The sequence below is a fragment of the Macaca mulatta genome, chromosome 2 (assembly GCF_049350105.2).
Source record: "Macaca mulatta isolate MMU2019108-1 chromosome 2, T2T-MMU8v2.0, whole genome shotgun sequence".
NCBI classification, from domain to species: domain Eukaryota; kingdom Metazoa; phylum Chordata; class Mammalia; order Primates; family Cercopithecidae; genus Macaca; species Macaca mulatta.
Genome location: NC_133407.1, coordinates 39,075,689 through 39,103,255, shown reverse-complemented (window position 1 = coordinate 39,103,255; position 27,567 = coordinate 39,075,689). Strand labels below are relative to the sequence as shown.

General features: G+C 38.8%; 1 protein-coding gene across 6 annotated transcripts in view; it reads right to left on the bottom strand.

Annotated features, from left to right (window-relative positions):
• PPP2R3A (protein phosphatase 2 regulatory subunit B''alpha) overlaps positions 1-27,567 on the bottom strand; it is a 193,813-nt gene that overhangs the window by 49,313 nt on the left and 116,933 nt on the right. For all 6 annotated transcript variants that reach the window (XM_015132061.3, XM_028843433.2, NM_001257608.1 and 3 more), the window contains 6 exon segments: positions 26,594-26,680; positions 22,596-22,752; positions 17,796-17,844; positions 15,107-15,196; positions 3,393-3,568; positions 2,186-2,304 (listed from right to left, as the gene is read on the bottom strand). In XM_015132061.3, the coding sequence (XP_014987547.1) occupies positions 2,186-2,304; positions 3,393-3,568; positions 15,107-15,196; positions 17,796-17,844; positions 22,596-22,752; positions 26,594-26,680 (678 nt within the window).

Sequence of the window (27,567 nt, the reverse complement as noted above, 5' to 3'; positions counted from 1 at the left end):
GAGACTACAGGCATTCCACCTACTAAGTAGCTGAGACTGCAGGCATGTCACCATGCCCTGCTAATTTTAAAGTTTTTTTGTAGACACAGGGTCTCACTATGTTGCCCAGGTTGGTCTTGAACCCCTGGCCTCAAGTGATCCTCCTGTCTTAGCTTCCTAAGTAGCTGGGATTACAAGCACAAGCCATAGCACCTGGTAAGTCTAGATTCTTTAGCCTTGTAATCAGAGACATTTCTCTGGTCCCCTCTCCTCTGGCACTTTGCACAGCAGTCACCTGGAGTGACGTGTTTTGCCACAGGCCCGCCTGAAATGTACCTTCCCCAAGCCCGCATTCGCTGGCAAATTTTTGTTCTTTAGAAGCCAACTCAGATACCATGTTGTCTGTGATATCTTCCTGGAAACAGTCCTTTTCTCCGTATCACTTCCTTTTTTCTAATGCAGATACTTTGGTTGACACCTTTTGTTCTTGTATCTCTGCCATCTCCAAATATCCAGTATCTCTTCAACGCAGTGCCCAGAATTTATTAAGCACTTCCTGACTGATAATGTTCTTTGTAGATCAGAACAAACATCAATAATTATACCATTTATAAAGAAAAGTAAAATTTAAAGGTAAAATTTTTAGAGTAAAAATGGTAACACACAGAAAATAAGTAAAGAGGGAAAAGACCACAGACTTTTGTCAATTTTCTTGAAATTTTATGTTTCAGATAAAATGTCTTTCCAAGCTGAACATGAGTCAGTATTGCCCTTGGGTCTACAGTTAGTTATGCCAAGAATAATGTTAAGTTCCTAAACAATGACCACTATTAATTACTATATTTAATTCATTTTAAGACCCATCTCTACCTTTCTAACATTTATGAAATTGCAATGCATTATAGGCTTACAACTGGCAATGTCTGGGGTTTTGTTTTTGCTTAGAGAAATATAAAATAGGCCGGGCGCAGTGGCTCACGCCTGTAATCCCAGCACTTTGGGAGGCTGAGGTGTGCAGATCACCCAAGGTGGGGAGATCGAGACCAGCCTGACCAATATGGAGAAATCTTGTCTCTATTAAAGATTCAAAATTAGCTGGGTGTGGTGGTGCATGCCTGTAATCCCAGTACTCGGGAGATTGAGGCAGGAGAATCACTTGAATCTGGGAGGTGGAGGCTGTGGTGAGCTGACATCACACCATTGCACTCCAGCCTGGGCAACAAGAGTGAAACTCTGTCTCACACACACACGCGTGCACACACACACACACACACACAAAAAGAGAAACAAATATAAAATTATGGAGCATGTTAAATTCAATGAAATAGACTTTAAACCAGCGATAATGCAACTTGATATGCTGAGATCAGCTGCAGAATATTTCTTTCTGGAAGGCGATAAATTCTTATTTATCTTATTTAGAAGGTGATCATATTCTTATTACTATTCCATAACTCAAACAGTTACGGAACATGTAGACGAAAAAAGACTGCAAAAGCTTCTTATAGTTTATTGTTACACAACTGCAACAGTCTGTTCTTAACATCATTTTTACTTCTTAGAGGAATGGTAAGAACAAGGGGTGACATTGTTTTTATTTTTAACATGGACAGTATGTATAGGGTTTTCTGAGGGTTCACAGGTTTCTGTGTCTGGGGAAGGGTATTCATCTTTATTCAGATGTAGAATGCATTCAAAACTGATAGCCATGTATAGCAATCATTAACACGTGAAAAAGCGTTATATTATTTGAAGGTTTTCTATCATGGAGAATTCCAGTTTTCACCATGATGGGGAAAGCTAATTACCATGGAATCCTGGAAATGAATGGTACAACTGAATCGAGGCCAATATAGTTTCTAATACAGATGTGCCTATTGATACATTTTTAAAAGTTAGAAGGAAAATTTTTTTTTTCAAAACTACTCTTTTGTAACTAGTTTCCAGTGTGTGTATCAGTAGATGAGCTGTAGAGTCTGCTCAGTGGAAAGTGCTTATGCAGATGCAGGTTACCTAGACCTGACGATCACCTGTGGAGAGACATGTGCTCTACAGGTCCTTTATTGTCTCTTTTTACTCTTTAATGAAATGTTATAAATTATTACCTCTTTACTGAAATTCCAGCATGCAGAGACCATTTTAATATGTAGCACACACAGCCCCTGATACTGCAGCCCTCAAATAAAAGTTAAAATTATACTGGTACCTTCTGGACCGCAAAGGGATCTCTCTGTTCATGGTCTAAGTATTTCTCTAGATTAAAGAAAGTGTCATAGAAGATGTGAGCCATTCTGCACCTCTTCAGATCTCTTAGAGTTATTTTGCCTACATAAAAATAAACAAATCTGGTAAATTTCATGAAGACCTGTGTTGGCAAGAGAAAAAAACTTTCACTGACATCTGAAAGTATAGGTATATGTTTATTATAAAAGTCCTATTTTCAGAATAAAAAAATTTAAATCCCATTTCTTTTTTCAAGAGTAGCAATTTCTCAAACCCATTTCTTTTTTTAAATTGAGGTAAAATTCACTAACAAAGTTCACCATTTAAACAACTTTAAAGCGCACAATTCAGTGGCTGTAAGTACACTCACAATGTTGCACCACCATTACCACTATCTAGTTCTGTAATAATATCACCCCAAAAGGAAACTCTGTGCCCATCAAGCAGTCCTTCCCCATCTCTCCTCATGTGCTTTCTGTGTCTAAGGAAAAATCTTCTTTCATCCCCCAAACCCTACTTTCATTTTCTTTTTAAAAAAGAGATAGGGTCTTGCTGTGTTGCCCAGGCTGGAGTGCAATGGTTACTCACAGGAACAATCATAATGCAATACTCCCACCTCAGCCTCCTTAGTAGCTGGGACTATAGGCACACACCACTGTGCCTGGTGTAAAATCCTGTTTCTTAAATAGTAGACTTGCCATCAATTGCTACACCAAGACTGGGCATGGTGGCTCACGCCTATAACCCCAGCACTTTGGGAGACCAAGGTGGGTGGATCACCTGAGGTCAGGAGTTTGAGACCAGCCTGGCCAACATGGTGTAACCCCAACTCTACTAAAAATACAAAAATAGCTGGGTGTGGTGGTGGTCGCCTATAATCCCAGCTACTTGGGAGGCTGAGGCAGGAGGATCACTTGAATCCAGGAGGTGGAGGTTGCAGTGAGCCAAGACTACGCTATTGTACTCCAGCCTGGCAGACAAAGCGAGACTGCATCTCAAAAAAAAAACAAAAAAAACAAAAAAAACAAAAAAGTTGCTACACTAAGAGTCAAAGAGGAACTTTAAACACTTCTGTACTGGGAAGTCTTCTATCAAGACTCTGAAATGTTAAGCAATTTAGGACAATCTAGGATTCTGTGCCCCCCTCTGATACACAGGTGAACAGTGCATATCCCATTGCTTGGTCTCACCATCAACGGCTGGCTTCACTAGGTCAAGCATCTGGCACAGTAAATCATGGAATGGCAAGGGCTCAATTCCCATGGCTTCCATCCGCTCACACTGCTCCTCATAGAAGTACTCCAGCTCATACATGGAGAGTATACCATCTCCATCCACATCCATGCAGCGGAACCAATACTCAATGCTAGGCGATAAGGACAATCATTATTATGGGCCTGGTAAATACCTTTCATTTATCCAGATTTAGTATGTTTCTTTTAAAATAAAAGTTACATATTACATACACTTCAGGCTTAGATATAGTTTTACAAAGTTTGCTAGAGAAAATGGCAGACCCCTTCTTCCCTTTATTTTTCCACCCAGAACCAACCATGTTCAACCCGGATTATTTTGCTTTTTACCTTCCTATTTTCAGATAACATGCCTATATTGCTCCTTTCTTGTATTTCTTTTCAGAACTATTATTAGAGGCTGGGCGCGGTGGCTCATGCCTGTAATTCCAGCACTTTGGGAGACCGAGGCGGGCAGATCACTTGAGGTCAGGAGTTCGAGATCAGCCTGGCCAACATGGTGAAACCCCATCTCTACTAAAAATACAAAAAACTAGCTGGGCATGGTGGTGCATGCCTGTAGTGCCAGCTACTTGGGAGGCTGAGGTGGGAGGATTGTTTGAGCCTGGGAGGTCGAGGGTGCAGCGAGCCAAGATTCCACCACTGCACTCCAGCCTGGGTGAAAGAATGAGATGCCCGCCTCAAGAAAAAAAACCAACCAACCAACCAAACAAAAAGTATTGATTTCACACTGTGAAAGTTGAACTTTAGTTCTTTTATAATTTGTCACCACTTTATCTACATGTCCTTCTCATCCTCTTAATACAGTTAACTTGCTCAACATTCAGAATTTATAATTTTATATTTTTCTTTAATCTCTTATTTGCTTAGTTTTCTGTGTACTTGCAACTAATTCAACCCCAAATCTCTGTCAGTTGTCTAAATCCACACTCAGTCCCATGAGGTACTCTGTCAATGGCATGTTCTTGATGAAGTCTTCCTTGGTTCCTTCTGACCTACTCTAATCTGGGCTGCTTGGTCGCTAGGCCTCGCTCAGTTTCATCCAGGGATTCCTTTTGCCTTTCTCCTATTTCTTGTTTCTCGCACTTTCCTCATTCCTTATTTTGTTTCTTCATTATTTTGTTACTCTGCGCATTCTCTAGCAGCTTCCTGAATGAAGGAGCATGGCAGGTATATTTTTTGAGATCTTGGATCTTTGAAAATGCCTCTACCCTTTAATATGGTTGGTATTTTGGCTAGTTATAGAATTAGAGCTTTGCGGTGTTTTGCCTTCAGATTTTTTTTTTTTAAACTTTAGAGATGGGGTCTCACTCTGCTGCCCAGACTGGAGTAGAGGCACGACATGGCTCATTGCAGCCTTGAACTCCTGGCCTCAAGCAATCTTCCCAAGTAGCTGGAACTACAGGTGCACACCACGATGCCTGGCTAAATTTTTATTTTTTTTTTCAGATGGCATCTTACTCTATCACTCTATTGCCCAGGCTGGAGTGCAGTGGTCCGATCTCGGCACTGCAAACTCTGCCTCCCGGGTTCAAGTAATTCTCCTGCCTCAGCTTCCAAAGTGGCTGGGATGACCAGTGCCTGCCGCCACGTCCAACTAATTTTTTTAAGGAGAGACGGGGTTTCACCATATTGACCAGACTGGTCTCGAATTTCTGACCTCAGGTGATCTGCCCGCCTAGGCCTCCCGAAGTGCTGGGATTACAGGTATGAGCCACGGCATCCAGCCTGGCTAATAATAAAGTGTTTTTTTTTTTTTTTTTGTAGAGTCAGGGTCTCACTATATTGCCCACACTGGTCTCGAACTCCTGGCCTCAAGGGATCCTCCTGTCTTGACCTCCCAAAGTGCTGGAATTTTAGGTGCAAGCTACTGTGCCTGGCCTTTTCCTTCATACTTTAAAAAGTTTATTGATCCATTGTCTATCCAGTATTGATAAGAAGTCTAAAGCTTTATTGGTATCTATTCCTTTGACTGTAACTCATTTTGTTTTTTTCCTTAGAAGCCTGCAGAGGTTTCTCTGAGTCCTTAGTAGTTTGAAATATCATGATGGCCTTGGTTGAGATCTAACTCATCTATTTGGCTGGACTTTTCTGAGAGCCTATTCAGTTTGGAAACTGAATCCTTCAGACCTTGAAAATGTTTGTATCTCTCTTCCCTGCCCTTTCCCTCCTTCTTTTTTTTTCTTAAGAACAGTTATTGAGATCTACATAGCCCAGTATGGTATAGCTACTAGCCAAATGTGGCCTTTTGAGCATCTGAATGTGGCTAATCAAATTTGAGATGTTTTCTCAGTACAAATACAAAGCAGATATACAACAAATTTAATTTTACCTATTTTTAAATTTTTCCATTGTGGCTAAATTTTAAAATTATTTATGAGACCTGTACCACATTTCAATTTCCAGTTCTATTAAAATTTTTTTGACCGGGTTCTCCAATTTTTGTATCTTGTCTCTATTTCCTATTGCTTCATCTTTTTTGAGGGAGGGGGTTTCTTTCTGGGAGGGTTACACAGCTTTATCTTCTAAACATTGTCTTTTTATTTCTGCTATTGTAGTTTTGACTGCTCAGAGCTTTTCGGTTTCCTGAATGTTCCTTTCATAAAATGTATCATTCTGTTCATGTCCTGTGATTGTAATTTCTTCTCATATCTCTCTGAGGATATAATCACTGTTTTTTTTTTTTCTTGTTGTTAAAGTTTTATTTTCTCTGAAAGTCTCTGTTTCATCCAAGCTATCTTTCCCCCACTATTTGTCTGGCCTGTATCTTTTGTGCAAGAGGCTTTACTCAGGTATCTAGTGATCCTCTGTTCTCTGCTCATATTTGAGAGTAGGTGCTAAAAAGCTGATCGGAGGTTCTGATCTGTGGGTTTGTTGACTCTGGGCTTTACTGTAAAATGAATGGGCTGGGTTTTTTCCTTGGGGATGACCCAGTGTCGAATCTTCAGGTCTTTATTCTCAGGCAGGTCAGTTCCCCAGAAAAGCATTTCAGTTTCCTGCTTGGAGGTTCAGGGCAGGTAGGCAGCATTCTGTTAGCTGAGTGAGGAATGAAGACTGGGCATCTCAGCATTCAGTTTGCATACACTCATTTGATCTGTTTTCAAGATCGCATTCACATCTCAACTGTGCCCAATGCTCCCCAGTCCGGACGCCCTTCTGTTTTGTGCTCTTCAGGGAATAAAGCACCAGTTTTATGCTAGGGTAGAGGACATGGCTTGAAGATCAACTGTTCATTTAAACAAACTTTCTATAAACTCTCCTGTTTTTGGCTTACCTTTACCCCATCCCCACTTCCAAGGTTCCTAGCATCTCCAAATCCTGAATGTCTGCAAGTTTTGCTGGGTATATCTGGTTGCTTCTTGGTTTTTCCCTCTGGCTTAGGATTCAGACAGTCTGCTATGTTTATTTGCTTTCCAGTTTCCAACACTTTGCTATTATCTCTTATTTCCTTTATGAAGCCAACAACATTAATTGGTAATAGGGAACAATATTTTTCTGAAGAACCACAAATTCATGGCAAAGTAAAACTTTTCAAGAGAAGATTCTAGGAGACCGCTGTTCAAATTCCCACTTGTAGGCCTGAAACCATATTAAGAACCACACCTGTAATGGTTAAACAAAATCTCCTTTGGGGAGAGAAAAGTGAAAATAACCAAGTTGTAACTGTTGACTGTTTTCAAGTAAGTCACATTAAGACCTGTGTGTACCTTTGAGAAAGATATAGTTTACATTATTGCAAAAAACTGAACATGTAATACTTGAAAACGTTTTTTACTTTTTGTTTTTGAGATAGGCTCTCATTCTGTTACCCAGGCTGGAGTGCAGTACTGCAATCATGGCTCACTGCAGCCTCAACATCTTGGGCTCAAGTGAGACTCATGCCTCAGCCTCAGAGTAGCTGGGACAAGAAGCACGTACCACCACACCTGGCTAATTTTTTAAAAACTTTTTGCAGAGATCGGGTTTTCCTACGTTGCCCAGATTGGGCAAAGTCTTTTTGAGAAATATATTTTAAAAATCATACCAACTTGATGTTTAACATTGTTATTAAAGAACAAAGGGGACATTCATTGAACCTAATGAATGTGAGGTAATAGGATGGCTATGGTGAGGTTCAGTCATATCATATCTACTCTTAGAATGTAAAAGGGGCAGAATGTTGTCCCACTGTGAAACTATTCCTGATTGTGGGGAAAGCCTTGAAGAGTTACATCTCATAAGCAGAGGGCTGCGATACATGTAATAATATCTGGTGGTTACACTGTTGTGTCACTGCAAGCTCCGCCTCCTGGGTTCATGCCATTCTCTTGCCTCAGCCTCCCGAGTAGCTGGGACTACAGGTACCCGCCACCATGCCCGGCTAATTTTTTCTATTTTTTAGTAGAGATGGGGTTTCACCGTGTTAGCCAGGATGGTCTTGATGTCCCAACTGCGTGATCTGCCCACCTTGGCCTCCCAAAGTGCTGGGATTCCAGGTGTGAGTGAGCCTCTGTGCCCAGCCTTTTTTTTTTTTTTTAAAGTAATAATGGTTTTAGTACAAAAGGGGCAGGGGACTGTCCTCTGACTGGCCTCTAAGATCTCTTGGTGTCTTGAAATTCCTCATTACTTAAGAGAACCAAAATCAGGCAAAAGGGAATAAAGTAAATCTTGATTTTGACCAAGGATGTAACAGGACTGAAGTGAAAGGCAACTTATTTTACTGTGAAATAGAAACTGAAATACTTTAGTTACTTGCATTTTCAATTAAGAACTAAGACAATCTTCTCTTTACAATAAATAAAGCTTAAGCATACCCTTCAGTTCTTTGCTAATAACCATAAGAGAGAAAGAAAGCTAGAATGCAAAGATAGATATACTGCCTGAATATTTGCCAAAGGCACATAACTGCTTTTAAATATCTGAAAGATGTGGTAGATTAATGATATAATTCTCTGAATATTGGAGAGCATAAGGATCAATGAACGAAAGAGAAAAAATGAACAGGCTGCCTCAGTGGATGGTTACCTGTCCCTGAAAAGTTTAGCAGCAGGGGCTGGATGGATAATACATGCAGGACATGGTCAGAGGGTATTTTCTTATTGAAAGTACTGGATACTCTCTAAAGTTTCTTTCAATGCAGATTTTCTGTTTTTTTTTTTTTTTTTTCTTAGCAAAGGTAACTGATCTTCTCAGAGCCTGAAAGTGTTGATTATTTATTGTAGAAAAATTAGAAAACAGAAAACACAGAAGGAATAACTGACCAGAGAGCACTGGTGTTAAATTTTTGCTATATTTACCACCAATATTTGTTTTTTCAAAGCATAATGATATTAATGACAAATTATATTTCTAAAATTGTAGACATAAACAAAATTACATTTTAAAAATTTTTTGTGAGACAAAAGTCTCGCTCTGTTGCCCAGGCTGGAGTGCAGTGGCACGATCTCAGCTCACTGCAACCTTCCTCACCTCCTCCGCAAACCCTGGGTTCAAGTGATTCTTGTGCCTCAGCCTCCCGAGTAGATGGGAATACAGACATGAGCTAAGATTACTTCTTGTCCTTTCCTTGGACTGAATGAAATTAAGTGCTGAGCCAGTGAATTCTTGCCCCTAATATAAATTCCTGTATGCTATTCAAGAAGAAAGTTATTGGAAATTCCATTATTGCTTAGGCAGTAACTACATGTATATTCTGTTGCATATTCAGTATACATATACATACTGTGAAAGGCACTGGCCTAAAGCCCTTAGGCATAACAAAGGTGAATGAAATAACTCCTGGAGATGATACCTAGCCAGATGACTAAGGTAGAAGCAGAATATGATAAAAACCAGGACAGACAGACTAAAAGACATACTGAAAGGGGGTTTGCAAGAGTTTGTCCACAGAAAACAATCTACCCAGATACTTTCCATATCTACCTCTGTTACCAGGCATAGGAAAGACTCTAGATCCTAATTTCGTATGCAGCGTTTCACACAGGATTAATCACACCTTAGTGAATGTATTACTTTTTTCACAAAATTCATTTTTTCTACCCATGTAATTCATAAGCCAGAAACCCGATTTCTGCAAAGTGATGCCTATTCCATTTTCTTAAATAAGAGTTTGATTTTCGTTCTATAGACAGTCCCTACTTATGATGGTTTGACTTAGAATTTTTTGACTTTACAACGGTGTGAAAGCCACATGCATTCATTAGAAACCGCACTTTAAGTACCAATACAATCATTCTGTTTTCACTTTCAGTATTCAATAAATTATATGATATTCAATACTTTATTATAAAGTAGGCTTTGTGCTGGATGATTTTGCCCAAATGTAGGCTAAGATGTGTTCTGAGCACATTTAAGGCTGGCTAGACTAAGCTATAATGTTCAGTAGGTTAGGTGTATTAAATAATTTTTGACTTATATTTTCAAGTGATGCTGGGTTTACCAGGATGTAACCCTACTGTGAGTGGAGAAGCAACTGTACAGATATTTTTGTCAAAATGGTGGGCACTATTTTCTGCTCACACTCTGCTTTAGTAAAGCAACGTGAACCACTGAGAATAACACACAGGGTACCTAGTAAGTGCCACTAGAAACCAAGGAAACAAGTATCAATGGGCAAAATCAGTAGTTACTTTCTTATATAATTGGCCTAACATTGATTTTCTTAAGCAATAAGCAATTTCATGACACCAAAAGAACTCTCTTTTAGGGAGTCTACAGCCTAGTTGGAAAGAAGGTAGACATGCAAACGAATGGCATCTGTATGACAGGCCATATATTACATATATTATATTACTAGTAAGTGCCACTAGAAACCAAGGAAACAAGTATCAATGGGCAAAATCAGTAGTTACTTTCTTATATAATTGGCCTAACATTGATTTTCTTAAGCAATAAGCAATTTCATGACACCAAAAGAACTCTCTTTTAGGGAGTCTACAGCCTAGTTGGAAAGAAGGTAGACATGCAAACGAATGGCATCTGTATGACAGGCCATATATTACAGTGGTAAAGAGTCCAGGTTTGGGAGAGATACAAACCTGAGTTTGAATCCAAGCTAGGACACTTACTAGGTGCACAGTCTCTTAGAACTTCTGTTTCATCAACTGAAAAATGGGACCACTGATACCTCAACTCATAGTGATATGAGGATTAAATAAGCCATTACATATAAAATACTAGTCACCGGCAAAGAATGGAATCTCAGTATGTGAGCTGTTAGTTAGGATGAAGGCAACATGCAAGGTAGAAAAGGAGCACCAAAGAAGGAGGTCTAAGAAAGCTTTTGACTCAAGAAACCTCTGTTGGTAACATTCTGTGAGAATCCAGTTATGGGTCTCACGATGTGAAAAACTGATCTGAAGAGCTCCACTTCTGCTAATGATTACCTAAGTGGGATCAAGCCTTCCACTGAGGAAACTGAGGGGACCCCCCCACCGCCATAGAAAAAAAAACAGTTCAAAGATGCTGGAGAATTAACAGGGCAGTGAAGAATTATGGTATCCAGATCTAGAAGAGGAAAATCCAGAGACGGGCACCTAGCATTTGGGACCATCTTTCCCTTGGGGCATCTGCAGATTCTGGAAGAGGGAACTGAAAGTTTGAGGAACTAAGCCTTGACTTACTAGTATTTTGTTACTGATTTTGGGTCTATATCAAGAGGGATGTCTGTAGTTTTATTTTCTTGTATGTGTTTGTCTGGTTTTGTTTATAAAATGAGTTGGGAATTATTCCTCCCCTTTCTGTTTTCTGGAAAAGGTGGTGCAGAATTTGGTATTATTTCTTCTTCAAATGACTATAAGAATAGTTAAATTATCTGGGCTGGGAGATTTCTTTTTCAGGAGGTTTTGAACTGTGAATTCAATTTTCTTTAATAGACATCTGACGATTCAGGTTGTGTATTTCTTCTTAGGTGAGTTTTATTAATTTATGACTTTAAAGGAAATTGGTCCATTTCATTGAGGTTACCACATTTGTGTGTGTATATGTTATTTGTAGCATTCCTTTATTACTTCGTGAATATCTAATGCCCCTTGAGTCATCCTTTTTAATCCATTGATTATTTAGAAGTGTGTTGTTTAATACCCAAGTGTGTGGAGATTTTCCAGTTGTCTTTCTTGTATTGATTTCTACATTAATTCCATTTTGTTTACAGAACATACTTTGTAGTATTTTAAGTCTTTTCTTTTTAAACAGGCTTACTGAAATATATTTCACATATCATATGATTGTTCCTTTAAAAATGTACAATTCAAGGGTTTTTAACATTCACAGAGTTGTATAACCATCACTACAATTAATATAGGGACACTTTCATTACCTAAAAAAGACTCCATACCTGATAGTACTCATTCCTCATTTTACCACAGGCTCTCCACAGATTACGCAACCATTAACCTATTTCCTGTTTCTATACATTTGTCTATTCTGGACAACTCATATAAACGAATTCATACAATATGTTGTGTTTTGTGACTGGCATCTTTTACTTCACATAAGGTTTTTAAGATCCAATCATATGTAGTATGTATCAGTACTTCATTTTTCTTTACTGCTGTATAATACTTGATTATATGACTAGATCACATTTGTTTATCTTGGGCTGATCCCAACTTTTGGCTATTATGAATGATGCTGCTATGAAAATGGGTGTACAAGTTTTTGTGTGGACCTGTTTTCATGTATCTTGGGTATATACCTAGGAGTGGAATTGCTAGGCCATATGGTAACTCTATTATTTAACTATTTGAGGAAATGTCAGTCTTTTCCGTAATGGCTGCACCATTTTACATTCCTACTGTAATGTATGAGTGTTCCAATTTCTCCACATGCTTGGCAGCACCTGTTATTATCTGACTCTGTGGTAACCATCTTAGTGTGAAGTAGTATCTCATTGTGGGTTGTCTTTTTACTTTCTTGATCATATCTTTTGAAGCATAAAAGCATTAATTTTTTCTTTTTTGGAGATGGGGTCTTACTCTGTCACCCAGGTTGGAGTACAGTGACGTCATCTCAACTCACTGCAACCTCTGCCTCCCAGGCTCAAGTGATCCTCCCGCCTCAGCCTCCCAAGTAGCTGGGACGACAGGCGCGTGCCACTGTGCCTGGCTAAATTTTGTTATTTCTGGTAGAGATGGAGTTTCATCATGTTGCCCAGGCTGGTATTGAATTCCTGAGCTCAGGCAATCCACCTGCCTTGGCCTTCCAAAGTGCTGGGAATACTGGCGTGAGTCACCGCACCCAACCAAAAGTTTAAAATTTTGAAGTCCAATTCATCGATTTTTTCTTTTGATACTTATGCTTGTGGTGTCACATCTAAGAAACTGCCTAACCAAGGTCGTGAAAATTTACTCCTCTATTTTCTTCTAAATTTTTTATAGTATTAGCTCTTACATTTTGTGCTGTGATCCATTTGACTTAATTTTTGTAGTATGTGAACTAGGGGTCCAAATTAAGGTTGGTGCAAAAGTAACTGCAGTTTTTGCCATTGAAAGAAATTGCAAAAACCACAATTACTTTTGCATCAATCTAATATTATTTTGTATGATACCCAGTTGTTCTAGCATTAAAAACTGTTTTTTCCCCCATTGGATTGTCTTGGCATCCAGCATCCTTGTTGAAAATCAATTAGCCACAAATGTGAGGGTATATTTCTGAACTCTCAATTCAATTTTGTTTTTATGTCTATCATGATACAGGTACCACACAGTCTTGTTTACTTTCACTTTGTAGTGAAATATTTTGGAATAGGGAAGTGTGAATCCTACATTTTTTCTGTACTTTTTCAGCATTGTTTTGGTTACTGTGGTCCCTTTGTATTTCCATAGGAATTCAATATTTGGCTTTTCCATTTCTGGAAAAAAAATAAAAACCATTGAAAAACAAAAAAAGTTTTTGACTCAAAGTAACTAGTATTTTGTTAGGAATCTGTAGATCAGTTTGGGAACTACTGCCATCTTAACAATGATCCATGAACATGGGATGTCTTCATTTCATTTTTTTTTTTTTTTCTGTGATGGAGTTTTGCTCTTGTCACCCAGGCTGGAGTGCAATGGTGCAATCTCAGCTCATTGCAACCTCCACCTCCTGGGTTCAAGCAATTCTCCTGCCTCAGCCTCCCATGTAGCTGGGATTATAGGCATGTATCACCACGCCTGGCTAATTTTTTATATTTTTAGTAGAGATGGGGTTTCATCATGTTGGCCAGGTTGGTCTCGAACTCCTGATCGCAGATGATCTGCCCACTTTGGCTTCCCAAAGTGTGAAATTACAGGTGTGAGCCACTGCAACCCAGCCAAAAATCCAAAACTTTTCTAGTACCAACAAGATACTCAAAACTCATACTCAAAGGAAATACTCACTGGAGCATTTTGGATTTCAGATTTGGGATGCTCACTGGTAAGTATAACAAATAGTTCAAAATCTGAAAAAAATCCAAAATCTGAAACACTTCTGATCTCAAGAATTTCAGGTAAGAGATACTCTACTCTGCCTGTATATGAAAAAGAGTAGCATATATATGAACTTTTAATTTTTTTTTTCTGGGTATTAAAATTACTGGTATTAAAATTTACTTTTCTTCTGCTCATTCATGTTTTCTAAATAAATGATTACTTTTGAAATGGAAAACAAAGTTATTTAAAAATAACCTAACAAGCTCTCCAAGAAATGGCTTATTTTTATTTCTACATCTTCTAAACAATATATTCAACATTTATCTTTTTAGAGTTGGTGTCCTGCTCATTATACCCAGGATGGAGTATAATGGCATGATCCTAGCTCACTACAGCCTCAAACTCCTGCCCTCAAGTGATCCTCCTGCCTCAGTCTCTCGAGTAGCTAGGACTACAGGTGTGCATCACCATTCCCAGCTATTTAAAAAATTTATCTGTAGAGATGGAGTCTCGCTATGTTGCACAGGCTGGTTTCAAACTCCAGGCTTCAAGCGATCCCTCCTGCCTTGACCTACCAAAGTTCTGGCATTACAGATGTGAGCCACCACATCTGGACATATTCAACATTTAGATAACTTTTTGACCCAATGTTAAGATAGTTGAGTTAGTTATACCTGCAAGTACCATCAAGGACTATAACCCCTCCCTCCCTTGGTACTGAGCACAAACTACAGTGTGTTGTGTTACACAAAGTAGGGATAAAAAGTGAGGCATCTAGATTTTTTGCCTGAACAAGAGATGGAAAAAAAGAAATGTGTAAATTAATAACTCCAATAAAGGTATGTCTGAGAGTGCAAAGGAAAAGCACAGATGATTTCAACTGGCAGAATGAGGATGTGTTCTTATACACTAGTCATCCACAATTTGCTTTCCCTCTCTAATAGTAATGGTTTACCACTTACCCAGTAAGATGATAAAACAAGTATTTCACAGCATCTATTCCCATATTCCACATGAATGCTTACTAGCCCTACTTGTCATCAGCTTATATGTCACTTAATCTTTGTTTCTGTGGGTAACAGCACTTCTCTTGATACGCCATGAACATGGATTCAGTGCCAATCCCCTGAGACGGAGAGCTCCGAGATGGCAGAAACTAAGTCTAATTCATCTTAGTATTGCCAGGTTGAGTTGGCTTCACTAGGTATAATATGCACCATGACTTTTTCAAGCTTTGTGCATGTGTTCAACATCTTGGCAAAGGAAACTTAGAAATCATACCTGGTAGGATTCCTTTTGTCTTCTTCAGAGATCAAAAACCAAACAAAATCTGCATAGCTCATTCTTCCCTCTTTCTGTATTGTTTTTCCCCTGAAGAAAACACATGGTTATAAAATTTCCTGAGCAATTACTCAGAACCATTTATCAGGATGATAGGCTAAGAAATAAAGTAATATGCCAGTTAAATTTTTTAAAATTATAATGCTAAATGCCTCATAAAGGGCAACCCTTCCACAGCCTATCTTATTTTTAAAGGCCTAGAGGGTGAAACCAGAAGGCATTTGCAAATATGAAGAAAAGAAATCTGGCTTTTCATATGAATGCAAATAATCACTGGGATAAAATACTGTTACCTGTATTTAGATACAGGATTAATACTCATGTTAGGCATCAATGGAAGACACCTCAAAATAGTAAGAGCCGTCTATGACAAACACATAGCTGGCATTACACTGAATGGACAAAAGCTAGAAGCAATCCCCTTAAGAACAAGAACAAGACAAAGACGCCCACTCTCACCACTCTATTCAACATAGTACTGGAAGTCTTAGCCAGAGCAATCAGGCAAGAGAAAGAAATAAAACACATCCAAACAGGAAAAGTCAAATTATCTCTCTTCGCTGACAACACGATTCTATACATAGAAAAGCCTGAAAACTATGCCAAACGGCTTTCAGAACTAATAATTTCATTAAAGTTACGGGATACAAAATCAATGTAGAAAAATCAGTAACATTTCTATACACCAATAGCATTCAAGCTGAAAGTCAAATCAAGAATGCAATCCCATTTACAATAGCCACACACACACACAAAATAAATACCTAGAAATACAGCTAACCAAGGAGGTGAAAAATCTCTACAGGGAGGACTACAACACTCTGCTGAAAGAAATCAGAGATAACACAAACCAATGGAAAAACATTCCATGGTTATGGATAGGAGAATCAATATCATTAAAATAGCCATACTCCCCAAAGCAATCTACAGATTCAATGTTATTCTTATTAAACTAACGTCCTTTCTCACAGACAAGTTTTAAGAAAAAAAAAAATTCTAAAATTCATAGGGAACCAAAAACAAAGCCCAAATAGCTAAAGCAATCTTAACAACATCAGCCAGGCCAGAGGTATCATAGTACCTGACTTCAAACTACACTATAAGGCTACTGTAACCAAAACAGCATGGTACTGGTACAAAAACCGGCACATAGACCAATGGAGCAATATAGAGAGCCTAGAAATAAAGCTGCACACCTACAACCATCTGATATTTGACAAAGTCGATAAAAACAAAGAATGGGAAAAAGACTCCCTATTCAATAAACAGTGCTGGGATAACTGATTAGCTATATGCAGAAGAATGAAATCGGACCCTTACTTTTCACTATATAAAAAAATTAATTCACAATGGATTAAAGACTTAAATGTCAGACCTCAAACTATAACAATCCTAGAAAAAAACCTAGGAAATACCCTTCTTGACATCAGCCTAGGCAAATAATTTATGGCTAAGTCCTCAAAAGCAACTGCAACACAACAAAAAATTGATGACTGGGACTAAAGAGCTTTTGCACAGCAAGAGAAACTATAGACAGATTTAACAGACTACCTACAGAATAGGAGAAAATATTCTCAAACTATATATTCAACAGAGGTCTAATATGCAGACTCTATAGCGAATTTAAATCAACCAGCATAAAACAACCCCATTTAAAAATGGGCAAAGGACATGAACGGACACTTCTCAAAAGAAGACATATAGGCAGCCAACAAACATGAAACAATCTCAACATCATTCATTATTAGAGAAATGCAAATCAAAACCACAATGAGATACCATCTCACAACAGTCAGAATGTTAACTACTAAAAAGTCAAAATGTAACACATGCTGGTGAGGCTGTGGAGAAAAGGGAATGATTATACACTGTTAGTGGGAATGTAAATGGGTTCAGTTGTGGTGGAGAGCAGTTGATTTCTACTACTGTTAGACCCAGCAATCCCATTACTGGGTATATACCCAAAGGAAAATAAGTCATTCTACCACAAAGATACATGTACTTGTATGTTTATCCAGCACTATTCACAATAGCAGAGACATGGAATCAACCTAGATGCCTACCAACAGTAGACTGGATGAAGAAAATGTGGTACATATATACCATTGAATACTATGCAGCCATAAAAATTATGAAATCATGTCCCTGCAGCAACATGGAGGCAGCTGAAGGCCATCATCCTAAGCTAATTAACACAGGAACAGAAAACCAAACACCATTATGTTCTCATTTGTAAGTGGAAGCTAACACTGAACACACATGGACATAAAGATGGGCACAATGGACACTGGGGACTGCTGAAGTGGGTAGGGAGTGAGCAGAGTGAGGGCTGAGGGACTGCCTGTTGGGTGTTGTGCTCACTGCCTGTGTGACAGGATCCTCCAAACACCAAACTTCATCATCACACTGAGTTCCCATGTGACAGACCTGCACGTATACCCCTTGAATCAGAAAAGTTGAAATAATTTTTTAAAAAAAGAATTACTGTCTTGTATTAAGCCATAACTATGTTTTATAGGATATTATTTGCTCCAACAGCACTGCCAAATTATTCACGAAGCTTTGCTAAAATGAGATCGTTATGGTATTACTTGTTCATTTTTAAATGCAGCATTAAACGTTTTCTTACCTTGTTACTGCCCCAGAGAATATCCTTTCAATAATCCTGTTTGATGAAGCTAAATGTAGATAAAAAAATTACAAAGCTAGTTAGAAATATGCTCCATAAAGGCAATACTTTTTACAAATTTATTTTTCATTAGCTACAAGCTAAACCATAACCATCGTCCATAATGAGAATGTGAGTACATTTTTATTTATGCATAATTTTAAAATAATTTAAAAAAATAATAGGCAAATGAATGTGGCTGACATCTGGGAAGTATTAATATAGCTGAATGCTAAGTTAGGTCTGAACACCCTGACAACTAAGACAAAAATATATAGGATTTGTATTGATTTTATCCAATGAGACCAATTTTCCTATAAACAAGACAAATTTTATCCTTAAATTAAATTCAAGGGGGAACTGATTGTGTAAGCTCCTAAAACAACATAAAATAGACGTTAAAAACAATGGAGAATGCTTTCAAGTAGTTTTTTAAAAGCTCCTCAAACACACTACAAACATACTTTTCTTATATTCCCATTTTATAAAAGTCCAGGGTTTAACATGATATAACATAAGATTTTTAGAAATTCCATCAGGAAGTTTTATTCACAGAGACAATCATAGCTTAAGTTAGCATGTTGGTGAGTGAGAGAGAGAGAGAGAGAGAGAGAAAGAAAGAGAGAGAGACAGAGAGAAAGAGAGAGAGAGAGAGAGACAGAGAGAGAGAGAGAGACGACTAGAGACCTGTTCTTTCTTTTATTTATTTATTTAATTTATTTTTGAGATGGAATTTCGCTCTTGCTGCCCAGGCTGGAGTGCAATGGCGCGATCTCGGCTCACCGCAACCTTCATCTCCCAGATTCAAGTGATTCTCCTGCCCCAGCTTCCCAAATAGCTAGGATTACAGGCATGTGCCACCACACCTGGGTGAGCTAATTTTTTTGTATTTTTAGTAGAGACGGGGTTTCACCATGTTGGTCAGGCTGGTCTTGAACTCCTGACCTCGTGATCCACCTGCCTCGGCTTCCCAAAGTGCTGGGGTTACAGGCGTGAGCCACCGTGCCTGGCCAACTTTATTTCTTAAATACGCAAAGCTCTATGAAACCTGACACCATATATAACAAGCCTTTTTTTTTTTTTCCTTTGAGACAGGGTCTCCCTGTTGCTCAGGCTGGAGTATAGCAGCAGCATCATGGCTCACTGTATCCTCAACTTCCCCAGGTTCAAGAGATCCTCCCGTCTCAGCCTCCTGAGTAGCTGGGACTACAGGCATATGCCACCACACCCGACTAATTTTTGTATTTATTTTGTCATTTAAAAGACATTTTTTAATTTTTAATTTTTGTATTTTTTGTAGAGTCAGGGTTTCACCACGTTGCCCAGGCTGGTCTTGAACTCTTGGGTTCAAGTGATCCACTCATCTTGGCCTCCCAAAGTGCTGGTATTGTAGGCATGAGCCACTGACCCCGGCCTGATGAGCCTTTTCTTAAGAGGCACACCATTAGTAACAGCCATACCAAAAAACAAAAACAAAATTCAATGCATTTATTTAAGATTTATACTCTGCTATATCTAATAAGCTAAAGTATTGTTTAAAAACCAACAGTGCCTGAGAAGGCATTAAAGGACAGAACAGGGACAATCTTATGAGAGAAGAATGAATCAATGTACCTTGGTGCTTAGTTAATACCAAACCAGGCTGGGCGTGGTGAATCATGCCTGTAATCTTAGCACTTTGGGAGGCCAAGGCAGATGGACTGCTTGACCTCAGGAGTTGGAGACCAGCCTGGGCAACAAGGCGAAACCCCATCTATATTAGTTTGTTCTCACACTGCTAATAAAGATATACCCAAGACTGGGTAATTTAAAAAGGAAAGAGGTTTAATGGACTCACAGTTCCACATGGCTGGGGAGGCCTCACAATCATGGTGGAAGGCAAAGGAGAAGCAAAGGCACATCTTACATGGCAGCAGGGGTGTGTGTGGGGGAACTCTCCTTTATAAAACCATGAGCTCTCATGAGACTTACTATCACAAGAGCGGCACAGGAAAGACCCACCCCCATGACCCAGTTAACTCCTACTGGGTCCCTCCCATGACACATGGGGATTATGGGAGCTACAATTCAATATGAGATTTGGGTGGGGACACAGCCAAACCATATTGTTCCAACCATGGCTCCTCCCATATCTCAGGTCCCCCACATTTCAAAACCAATCATGCCTTCGCAACAGTCCCTCCAGTCTTAACTCATTTCAGCATTAACTCAAAAGTCGACAGTCCAAAGTCTCATCTGAGACAACCCAAGTTCCTTCCACCTATGAGCCTGTAAAATCAAAAGCAAGTTAGTTACTTCCTAGATACAATGGGGATACAGGCATTGGGTAAATACACCTATTCCAAATGAGAAATCAGCCAAAACAAAGGGGCCCCATGCAAGTCCAAAATCCAATACTGCAGTCATTAAACCTTAAAGTTCCAAAATGATCTCCTTTGACTCGGTCTCACATTCAGGGCACACTGATGCAAGAGGCAGGTTCCCATGGCCTTGGGCAGCTCCACCCCTGTGGCTTTGCAGGGTATAGCTCCTTGCTGCTTTCATGGGCTGGCATTGAGTATCTGTGGCTTTTCCAGGTGCATGGTGCAAACTACTGGTAGATCTACCATTCTGGGGCCTGGAGCATGGTGGCCCTCTTCTCACAGCTTCACTAAGCATTGTCCCAGCAGGGACTCTGTACGGGGGCTTCAACTCCACATTTCCCTGCCACACTGCCCTAGCAGAGGTTCTCCATTAGGGCTCTGCCTCTGCAGCAAATTTCTGCCTGGACATCCAGGTGTTTTTATACATCCTCTGAAATCTAGGTGGAGGTTCCCAAATCTCAATACTTGACTTCTGTGTACCCACAGAACCAACACCACATGGAAGCCACCAAGGCTTGGGGTTTGCATTCTCTGAAGGAATGGCCTGAGCTGTATTTTGGCCCCTTTAAGCCATGGCTGGAGCTGAAACAGCTGGGATGCAGGGCACCATGTTCAGAGGTTGCATAGAGCAGGGGGGCCCTGGGCCTGGCCCAGAAAACCATTTTTCCCTCCTAGGCCTCCAGGCCTGTGATGGGAGGGGCTGTCATGATGGTCTCTGACATGCCCTGGAGACATTTTACCCATTGTTTTGGTGAGTAGCATTTGACTCCCCATCACTTATGCAAATTTCTGTAGTGGGCTTGAATTCTCCCCAGAAAATGCGTTTTTATTTTCCACTGGATTATCAGGCTGCAAATTTTCTAAACTTTTATGCACTGTCACCTCTTGAATGCTCTGCTGCTTAGGAATTTTTTCCACCACATACCCCAAATTATCTCTTTTAAGTTAAAAGTTCCACAGATCTCTAGGGCAGGGGCAAAATGCCAAGTCTCTCTGCATAGCAAGAGTGACCTTTACTCCAGTTCCCAACAAGTTCCTCATCTCCACCTTAGACCACTTCAGCCTGGATTTTATTGTCCATATCACTATCAGCATTTTGGTAAAAGCCATTCAAGTCTCTAGGAAGTTCCAAACTTTCCCACATGTTCCTGTCTTTATCTGAGCCCTCCAAACTGTTCCAACCTCTGCCTATTACCTGGTTCCAAAGTCCCTTCTACATTTTTGGGTATCTTTATAGCAGTGCCCCACACTACTGGGTATTAGTTTGCTCTCATGATGCTAGTAAAGACATACATGAGACTGGGTAATTTATAATGGAAAGAGATTTAATGGACTCACAGTTCCACATGGCTGAGAAGGCCTTACAATCATGGCAGAAGGCAAAGGAGAAGCAACAGCACATCTTACATGGTGGCAGACAAGACAGCATGTGCAGGGGAACTCCCCTTTATAAAACGATCAGATCTCATGAGACTTATTCACTATCATGAGAACTACATGGGAAAGACCCGCCCCCATGATTCAATTACCTGCCACCAGGTCCCTGCCACAACAGGTGGGGATTATGGGAGCTACAGTTCAAGATAAGATTTGGATGGGAACATAGCCAAACCATATCACTGTCTTTACAAAAAAAATTAGCCAGGTGTGGTGGCATATGCCTGTAGTCCCAGCTACTTAGGGGCTGAGATGGTAGGATGCCTTGAGCACAGGAGGTCGAGGCTACAGTGAGCCATGTTCATGCTACCGCACTCCAGCCTAGGTGACAAAGTGAGATACTGTCTCGAAAAAAAAACAAGGATATTAAATTAGTAGGCAATAGGTTCTGGATTTACCGCTGGCAAAAATGAAGCAAAAAGGGTATTATCACGTGATATGTAACTTTCTGTTTTCTGACAAAAGAAAGCACACAAAATTCATCTGCAGAGACATATCTTTCTGGAACTAAATTTCCAAAAGTAAATTTTTGTGAATCCTTGAAAAGAAAACTTGGCAAGTTAGAAACACTATTTTCATCCTTGGGTTTTTATAGAAATATTGTTAAGTGGGAAGGTTTACAAAGGTGTATACATATTCTCTTTCAAACAGATTTACACGGGTGTGGATCTTATTCAATTCATCATCAGAAAATACACACCGGTATAAAGACTCATCGCTTTATCAAAACTAAGACTGTGATTGGTTACTTACTTCCAAACTCCTTCTCCTACATCAAGGCTTTTATTAATTTAATAAAAAATTATATTATCTTCACTCATCCCCTCTTAAAAATTCTTGGCCTGTAAAGAGGACTTGATTAGGTTTAGAATTTAGCAAATGGGAATTTCTCATAATGAGTAGTGATGATTTATATAACTCTTCAAAATGGTTAAGTCTTAGCATCTACAGAATCACTTACCCTGGTCATTGTATCGAGACAGATCGGCCTGGCTGATGTAGAGGTCGTGATCAGTATCTAGTTCCCAGAATTTACAATAAATAACATAGAAATGTTCATAGGAGAAGTAATCTGTAATTTGGTTTATATCTTCCTCTTCTTCCAAAAGTGCTAGGGTCTGAAATGATATGAGAAGAAGAATTTAAACATTATGAAAAAGCAGCTTTGGCCACTGTGCAGTTTAGTGAATTTCTGTTTTAAACTGAATTTAAAATTTTGTTTCTGGTACCAAATAAGAAACCCTTTAATAGGCAACCTCATCTTACCTTTAATCAACCAATCAATCTATAAGCATTTACTGAGCTCTATAATATGCTCAGTGAAGGGTTGGATACTGTGGAGGATGTAAAAGCAGGGAAAGGGAAGTACCATTACTTGGGGAGTATAATTGGTCAGAGGTCAGAGACTGGCACAAAGAGAACAATTAGATCATAGTCTTCATTACTTTGCCAGAAACAAATACTGTTTTTAATTTTCAAAGTTATGTGAGCAATATTAAGAGGGGTAGGCATCTACATATAGCGTTTGGTTTTGTAATAAAAATTAAGTTTATATCACAAAGGTGACTCATACAATAGTGATGATACATGGTGGCCTGGCATAGGCATGGCAGATAGAGATGCAGGGCCCTGAGCTGGCAGTAAACCTGGGTCTTCCCTGACTCACTGTACTCCCCTATGGCAAACTCCAGAATCAATGATACTGAACCTACAATTCTACTGTCAGCCAAATTATTATATAAGTGGGCAGATAAATAAAGACATTTTCAGAAGTGAAAGATTCAGAAAGAAAAATAAAAGCAAGCACAAAAAATGTAAGAAATATATAAAAAAAAGAAATGCCAGAAATAAAATCAGATATATGAATAGTCACTATAAAGATAAGTGAATTATATCTCCCCATCAAAAATTTTTTGATTGAGTATCAAAACCATGCCCCCAAAATAGATCTACCTATATGCATCTATAAGGGATACATCTAAAAAAAATATGGAAGGTTAAAAAAAAGATGGACAAATATACACAGTTAAATGTTAAAATAAACATGTATCAATATTAACATGGACTGCAAAGTGAAAAACATAAGGGGGCAGGGTGCGGTCGCTCACGCCTGTAACCCAGCACTTTGGGAGGCCAAGGCAGGTGGATCATGAGGTCAGGAGTTCAAGACCAGCCCAAGATGGTGAAACCCCATCTCTACTATAAATACAAATATTAGCTGGGTGTGGTAGCAGGCGCCTGTAATCCCAGCTACTTGGGAGGCTGAGGCAGAGAATTGCTTGAAACCGGGAGGTGGAGGTTGCAGTGAGCCGAGATTGTACCACGGCACTCCAACCTGGGCGATAGAGCAAGATTCTGTCTCAAAAGAAACAAAAAAAAAAAAAAAAAAAAAGAAAACCTTGAGGGACAAAGAGGACTATTTCATAAGGCAAATGTTAGTATTTCAACAAAAAATTATTTTTTAAAATATAAACACTGGAAAAGCAAAGTGCTCTGGCAAACTAAAAACAACATAAATTATTATTAAGTTTTGGTAAATCTGCTCAATAGAAAATTATGCAGCCAGTAAAAATTATAAAGTTTACACTGAAAACCATGATATAGTAAGTACAAAATATAGGATACAAGATTGTACCCACTAAGAACTACGTAAAATCCTAAAAATGCATATGTACATATGAATAAGACTAAATGAATACAGACAAAAATGATACTAGTTGTATAAGGGTCATAAAATATGGTTTTTCTTGTTTTCCAAACTTGCTAATAATATTTCGTTTTATAAAATGCCCTTTGATATGTAAGAAGCAGAACACTTTCAATAAAGCACATTTTAGAAGCAAAGAGCTATCATTTTTACCAACTGGATTGGCATAAAATGAAGACGACAGCAACTTTTGTTGGTGAGTATGTAAGTGAAAGTAGTGCAAGCTTTTTGGAGGGTAACTTGGCAGAATCCACCAAACTAAAAATGCGCATAGTATTTGATCCAGAATTTTCCCTCCAGTGGTCTTTCTACAGACATTCTTACTCATACCACATACAAGAGGAGGGTACAAGGATGTTCACTGCATCATTGTAATAGAGGAAGTCTGAAAATGATTTGGACATCAATAGAGGAATATGTAATTAATTACAGTTTAGCCATGCAGTTGATTGTGCAGTAGTTGAAAGAATGAGATTGACTTATATGAATGCAAATGAACAAAACCCTGAGACACTGTAAAGTGAAAAAACAAAGTTAACAGAATAGTATGAACCCATATATTTTTTGAAAACCCTCAAAATAGCAGCCATAAAAAACAAAACTATATACTACATGTATATATTTATGAGAGAATAAAAGCACATATGATATGGGTCCCCCACTGGGGAAAGGGAGTAAAATGGTAGAGTGAAGAATAGCGACTTCTGTTTATTACTCTAGATGTGCTCATATTATTTGAATGCCTTATGAGTATTGTTTAAGTACGAAGAGGAAGACTAAGGAGAGGGGCAGGGAAGGAAAGGCAGGAGAAAATAAATCATGCTCTAAGAAGCAGAACACGAGTTCTTTTTCCAGTTCAGCAACTTACTTGTATGTGATCTTATACAAATCATTTAAGTATATTTGGGCCTCAAATTTTATCACTGGTAAAAAAAAAAAAAAAAAAAAAAAGGAATAATTTTAAAAGCCAAAAAAGAAAAAATATGGATTAGGCCAGGCATGGTGGCTCACGCCCGTAATCCCAGGACTTTGGGAGGCCGAGGCAGATGGATCACGAGGTCGGGGTTCGAGACCAGCCTGGCCAACACAGTGAAATCCCATTTCTACTAAAAACACAAAAATGAGCTGGGCATGGTGGTGCATGCCTGTAGTCCCAGCTACTCAGGAGACTGAGGCAGAAGAATCGCTTGAATCCGGGAGGTGGACATTGTGGTGAACCAAGATCACACCACTGCACTTCAGCCTGGGCAACAGAGCAAGACCCCCGTCTCCAAAAAAAAAAAAATAAATAAATCTATGGACTATAAAAATGATTCAGAAACTACAACCTATAATGTGCTTCAGGAAAGTGGGGGATTATTATAATTACTCTTGAGGTATTATGGAATTACTGCCATTTTAACCCATCCCATATTACCTACTGAGAGCCCAGGCAGGCATCAGGTGTTCAATAAATATCAACACTGACTGTGATGATGATTGTTCATTTTAGAATAAAAAAATGTTTGTATATCCATCATGGACTGCTAGTTTTGCCAAGTCTTCATTACTCTGTCTCAGATGAAGATAGGAAAAAATAAAGAGTAAATAAGGTTGTATTATTAGCCTAAATTCCATTTAGTATGATTCTTAAAAATAAAACCTTTAATTTTCTTCCAAGTGTGAACAATTTCACTTTCTTTATGTTTACAGAAGCTTAAACAATCAGGCATGAAGATTACTTCGGTAAAAGGCTCCCACTAGTGGTCAATACTTTCTCTCTCACTTGGTAAAATGAATAAAATAATTGAATGAAATGTATTCTTTCTTAAAAGGAATTTTTTAGTACTTTTCTCTAGCAGGTGCTGGATACAGAGTCATTGCTGAAAGGATCAAGTTTAAAATCTTCCAAGGGCTTTCCAAGACCCTTCCCAACCTAGCCTCAGCCCACTCCTCCATCCAGGCTTATCTATTGTGAAGCTTTCTCTGTACGTTTTATCTATGTCTATGGAAATTATCATTTCAGGTTTAGTGTGTGTACACTTCACTTTTTTGCTCTAGAGTGAATGCCTTCAGGCAGAGATCCCTTATTATTCTCTTCATTTTTACCCCCTCACCCAAAACATTCCAGCGTCCCACGACAGGTATTTGATAAATGCTTAATGAATGAAAGTAGTGACAGTGCTTTGAATACAGTAAGCATTCAAATATTTGTTAGAGTAAGAAAATTATTTAAATTGCTCATTACACATGAATTCTAATGAAAGGCATACTTGCAAAAAGTTGCTTTTTCTTATCTCTGTCGAAGTAATTTTTCCACTCCAAGATCTGTTGACTGTGTAGAATATTCTCTGAATAACCTGGTTCCAAAAGGAAAATAAAAGCAAATAAAAACATTGAAGATCTCCACTACTTTCTCAAAGGCCATCTATGAACACACTTGGGATCAATTTAACTTTCAGCTTTTTGACTACGTTAAGTGTAATTCCTAGTAAAAATCAGCACTGTATTTTTAAATATACATCTATATATTTTGAATTTGCCTCTGTACTTCCAAGAAGAATTAAAAAAATTATCTGCTCACAAGTCTTCACTTCCCAGCTGCCTTCACATCACTTCTTTTGTTTACCTCCAATTTATACAGTGATGCCTGATTCAAGTAATGCTTATTGGGCTCAATGTTTTGGGAAGGCATATGAGGTGAGAAGTATCTGCTGGGTTGGCCTAATGATTGATTAACTGGTCAGAAGGATGGCTATTAAGGTGGTATGATTCAAGAGGGTCTTATTCTGGTTATCATAGTCTTATTCACTTGAGTCTTGAAGACTCTTGGTCTTCTAGACTCTATGGAATTCAAATACATCTGGGATAATTTATGTCCTAACTTTAATTTGGGCATGAACATCTTTGTTATTAGATGGTGTTTTAATGGGTTTAGCAGAATTGTATCTCTGGAGAAAACTTTGGATGGAATGGGAGAAGAGGAGATAAGAAACAAATATGTCTAAATTGAGGATGTGTGTGCTGTGGTGTAGGAGAGGATCAGAGAAGGAAGATGGAAGCTGCAATCCTGGACGTACGAGGTCACAGTGCATTCTTAACAATTTTACCTGCAGTAATTCCTACCCACTTCATTTCCCTTTCACCGATTATTTTTCTTCTCCCAAAGAAAGCAGTGGCAAAAAGAGCAATTTAAGCAGCTTTATTTTTTTTGGGGGGGGAGTGCATTCTGCTTTTATTTTGATAG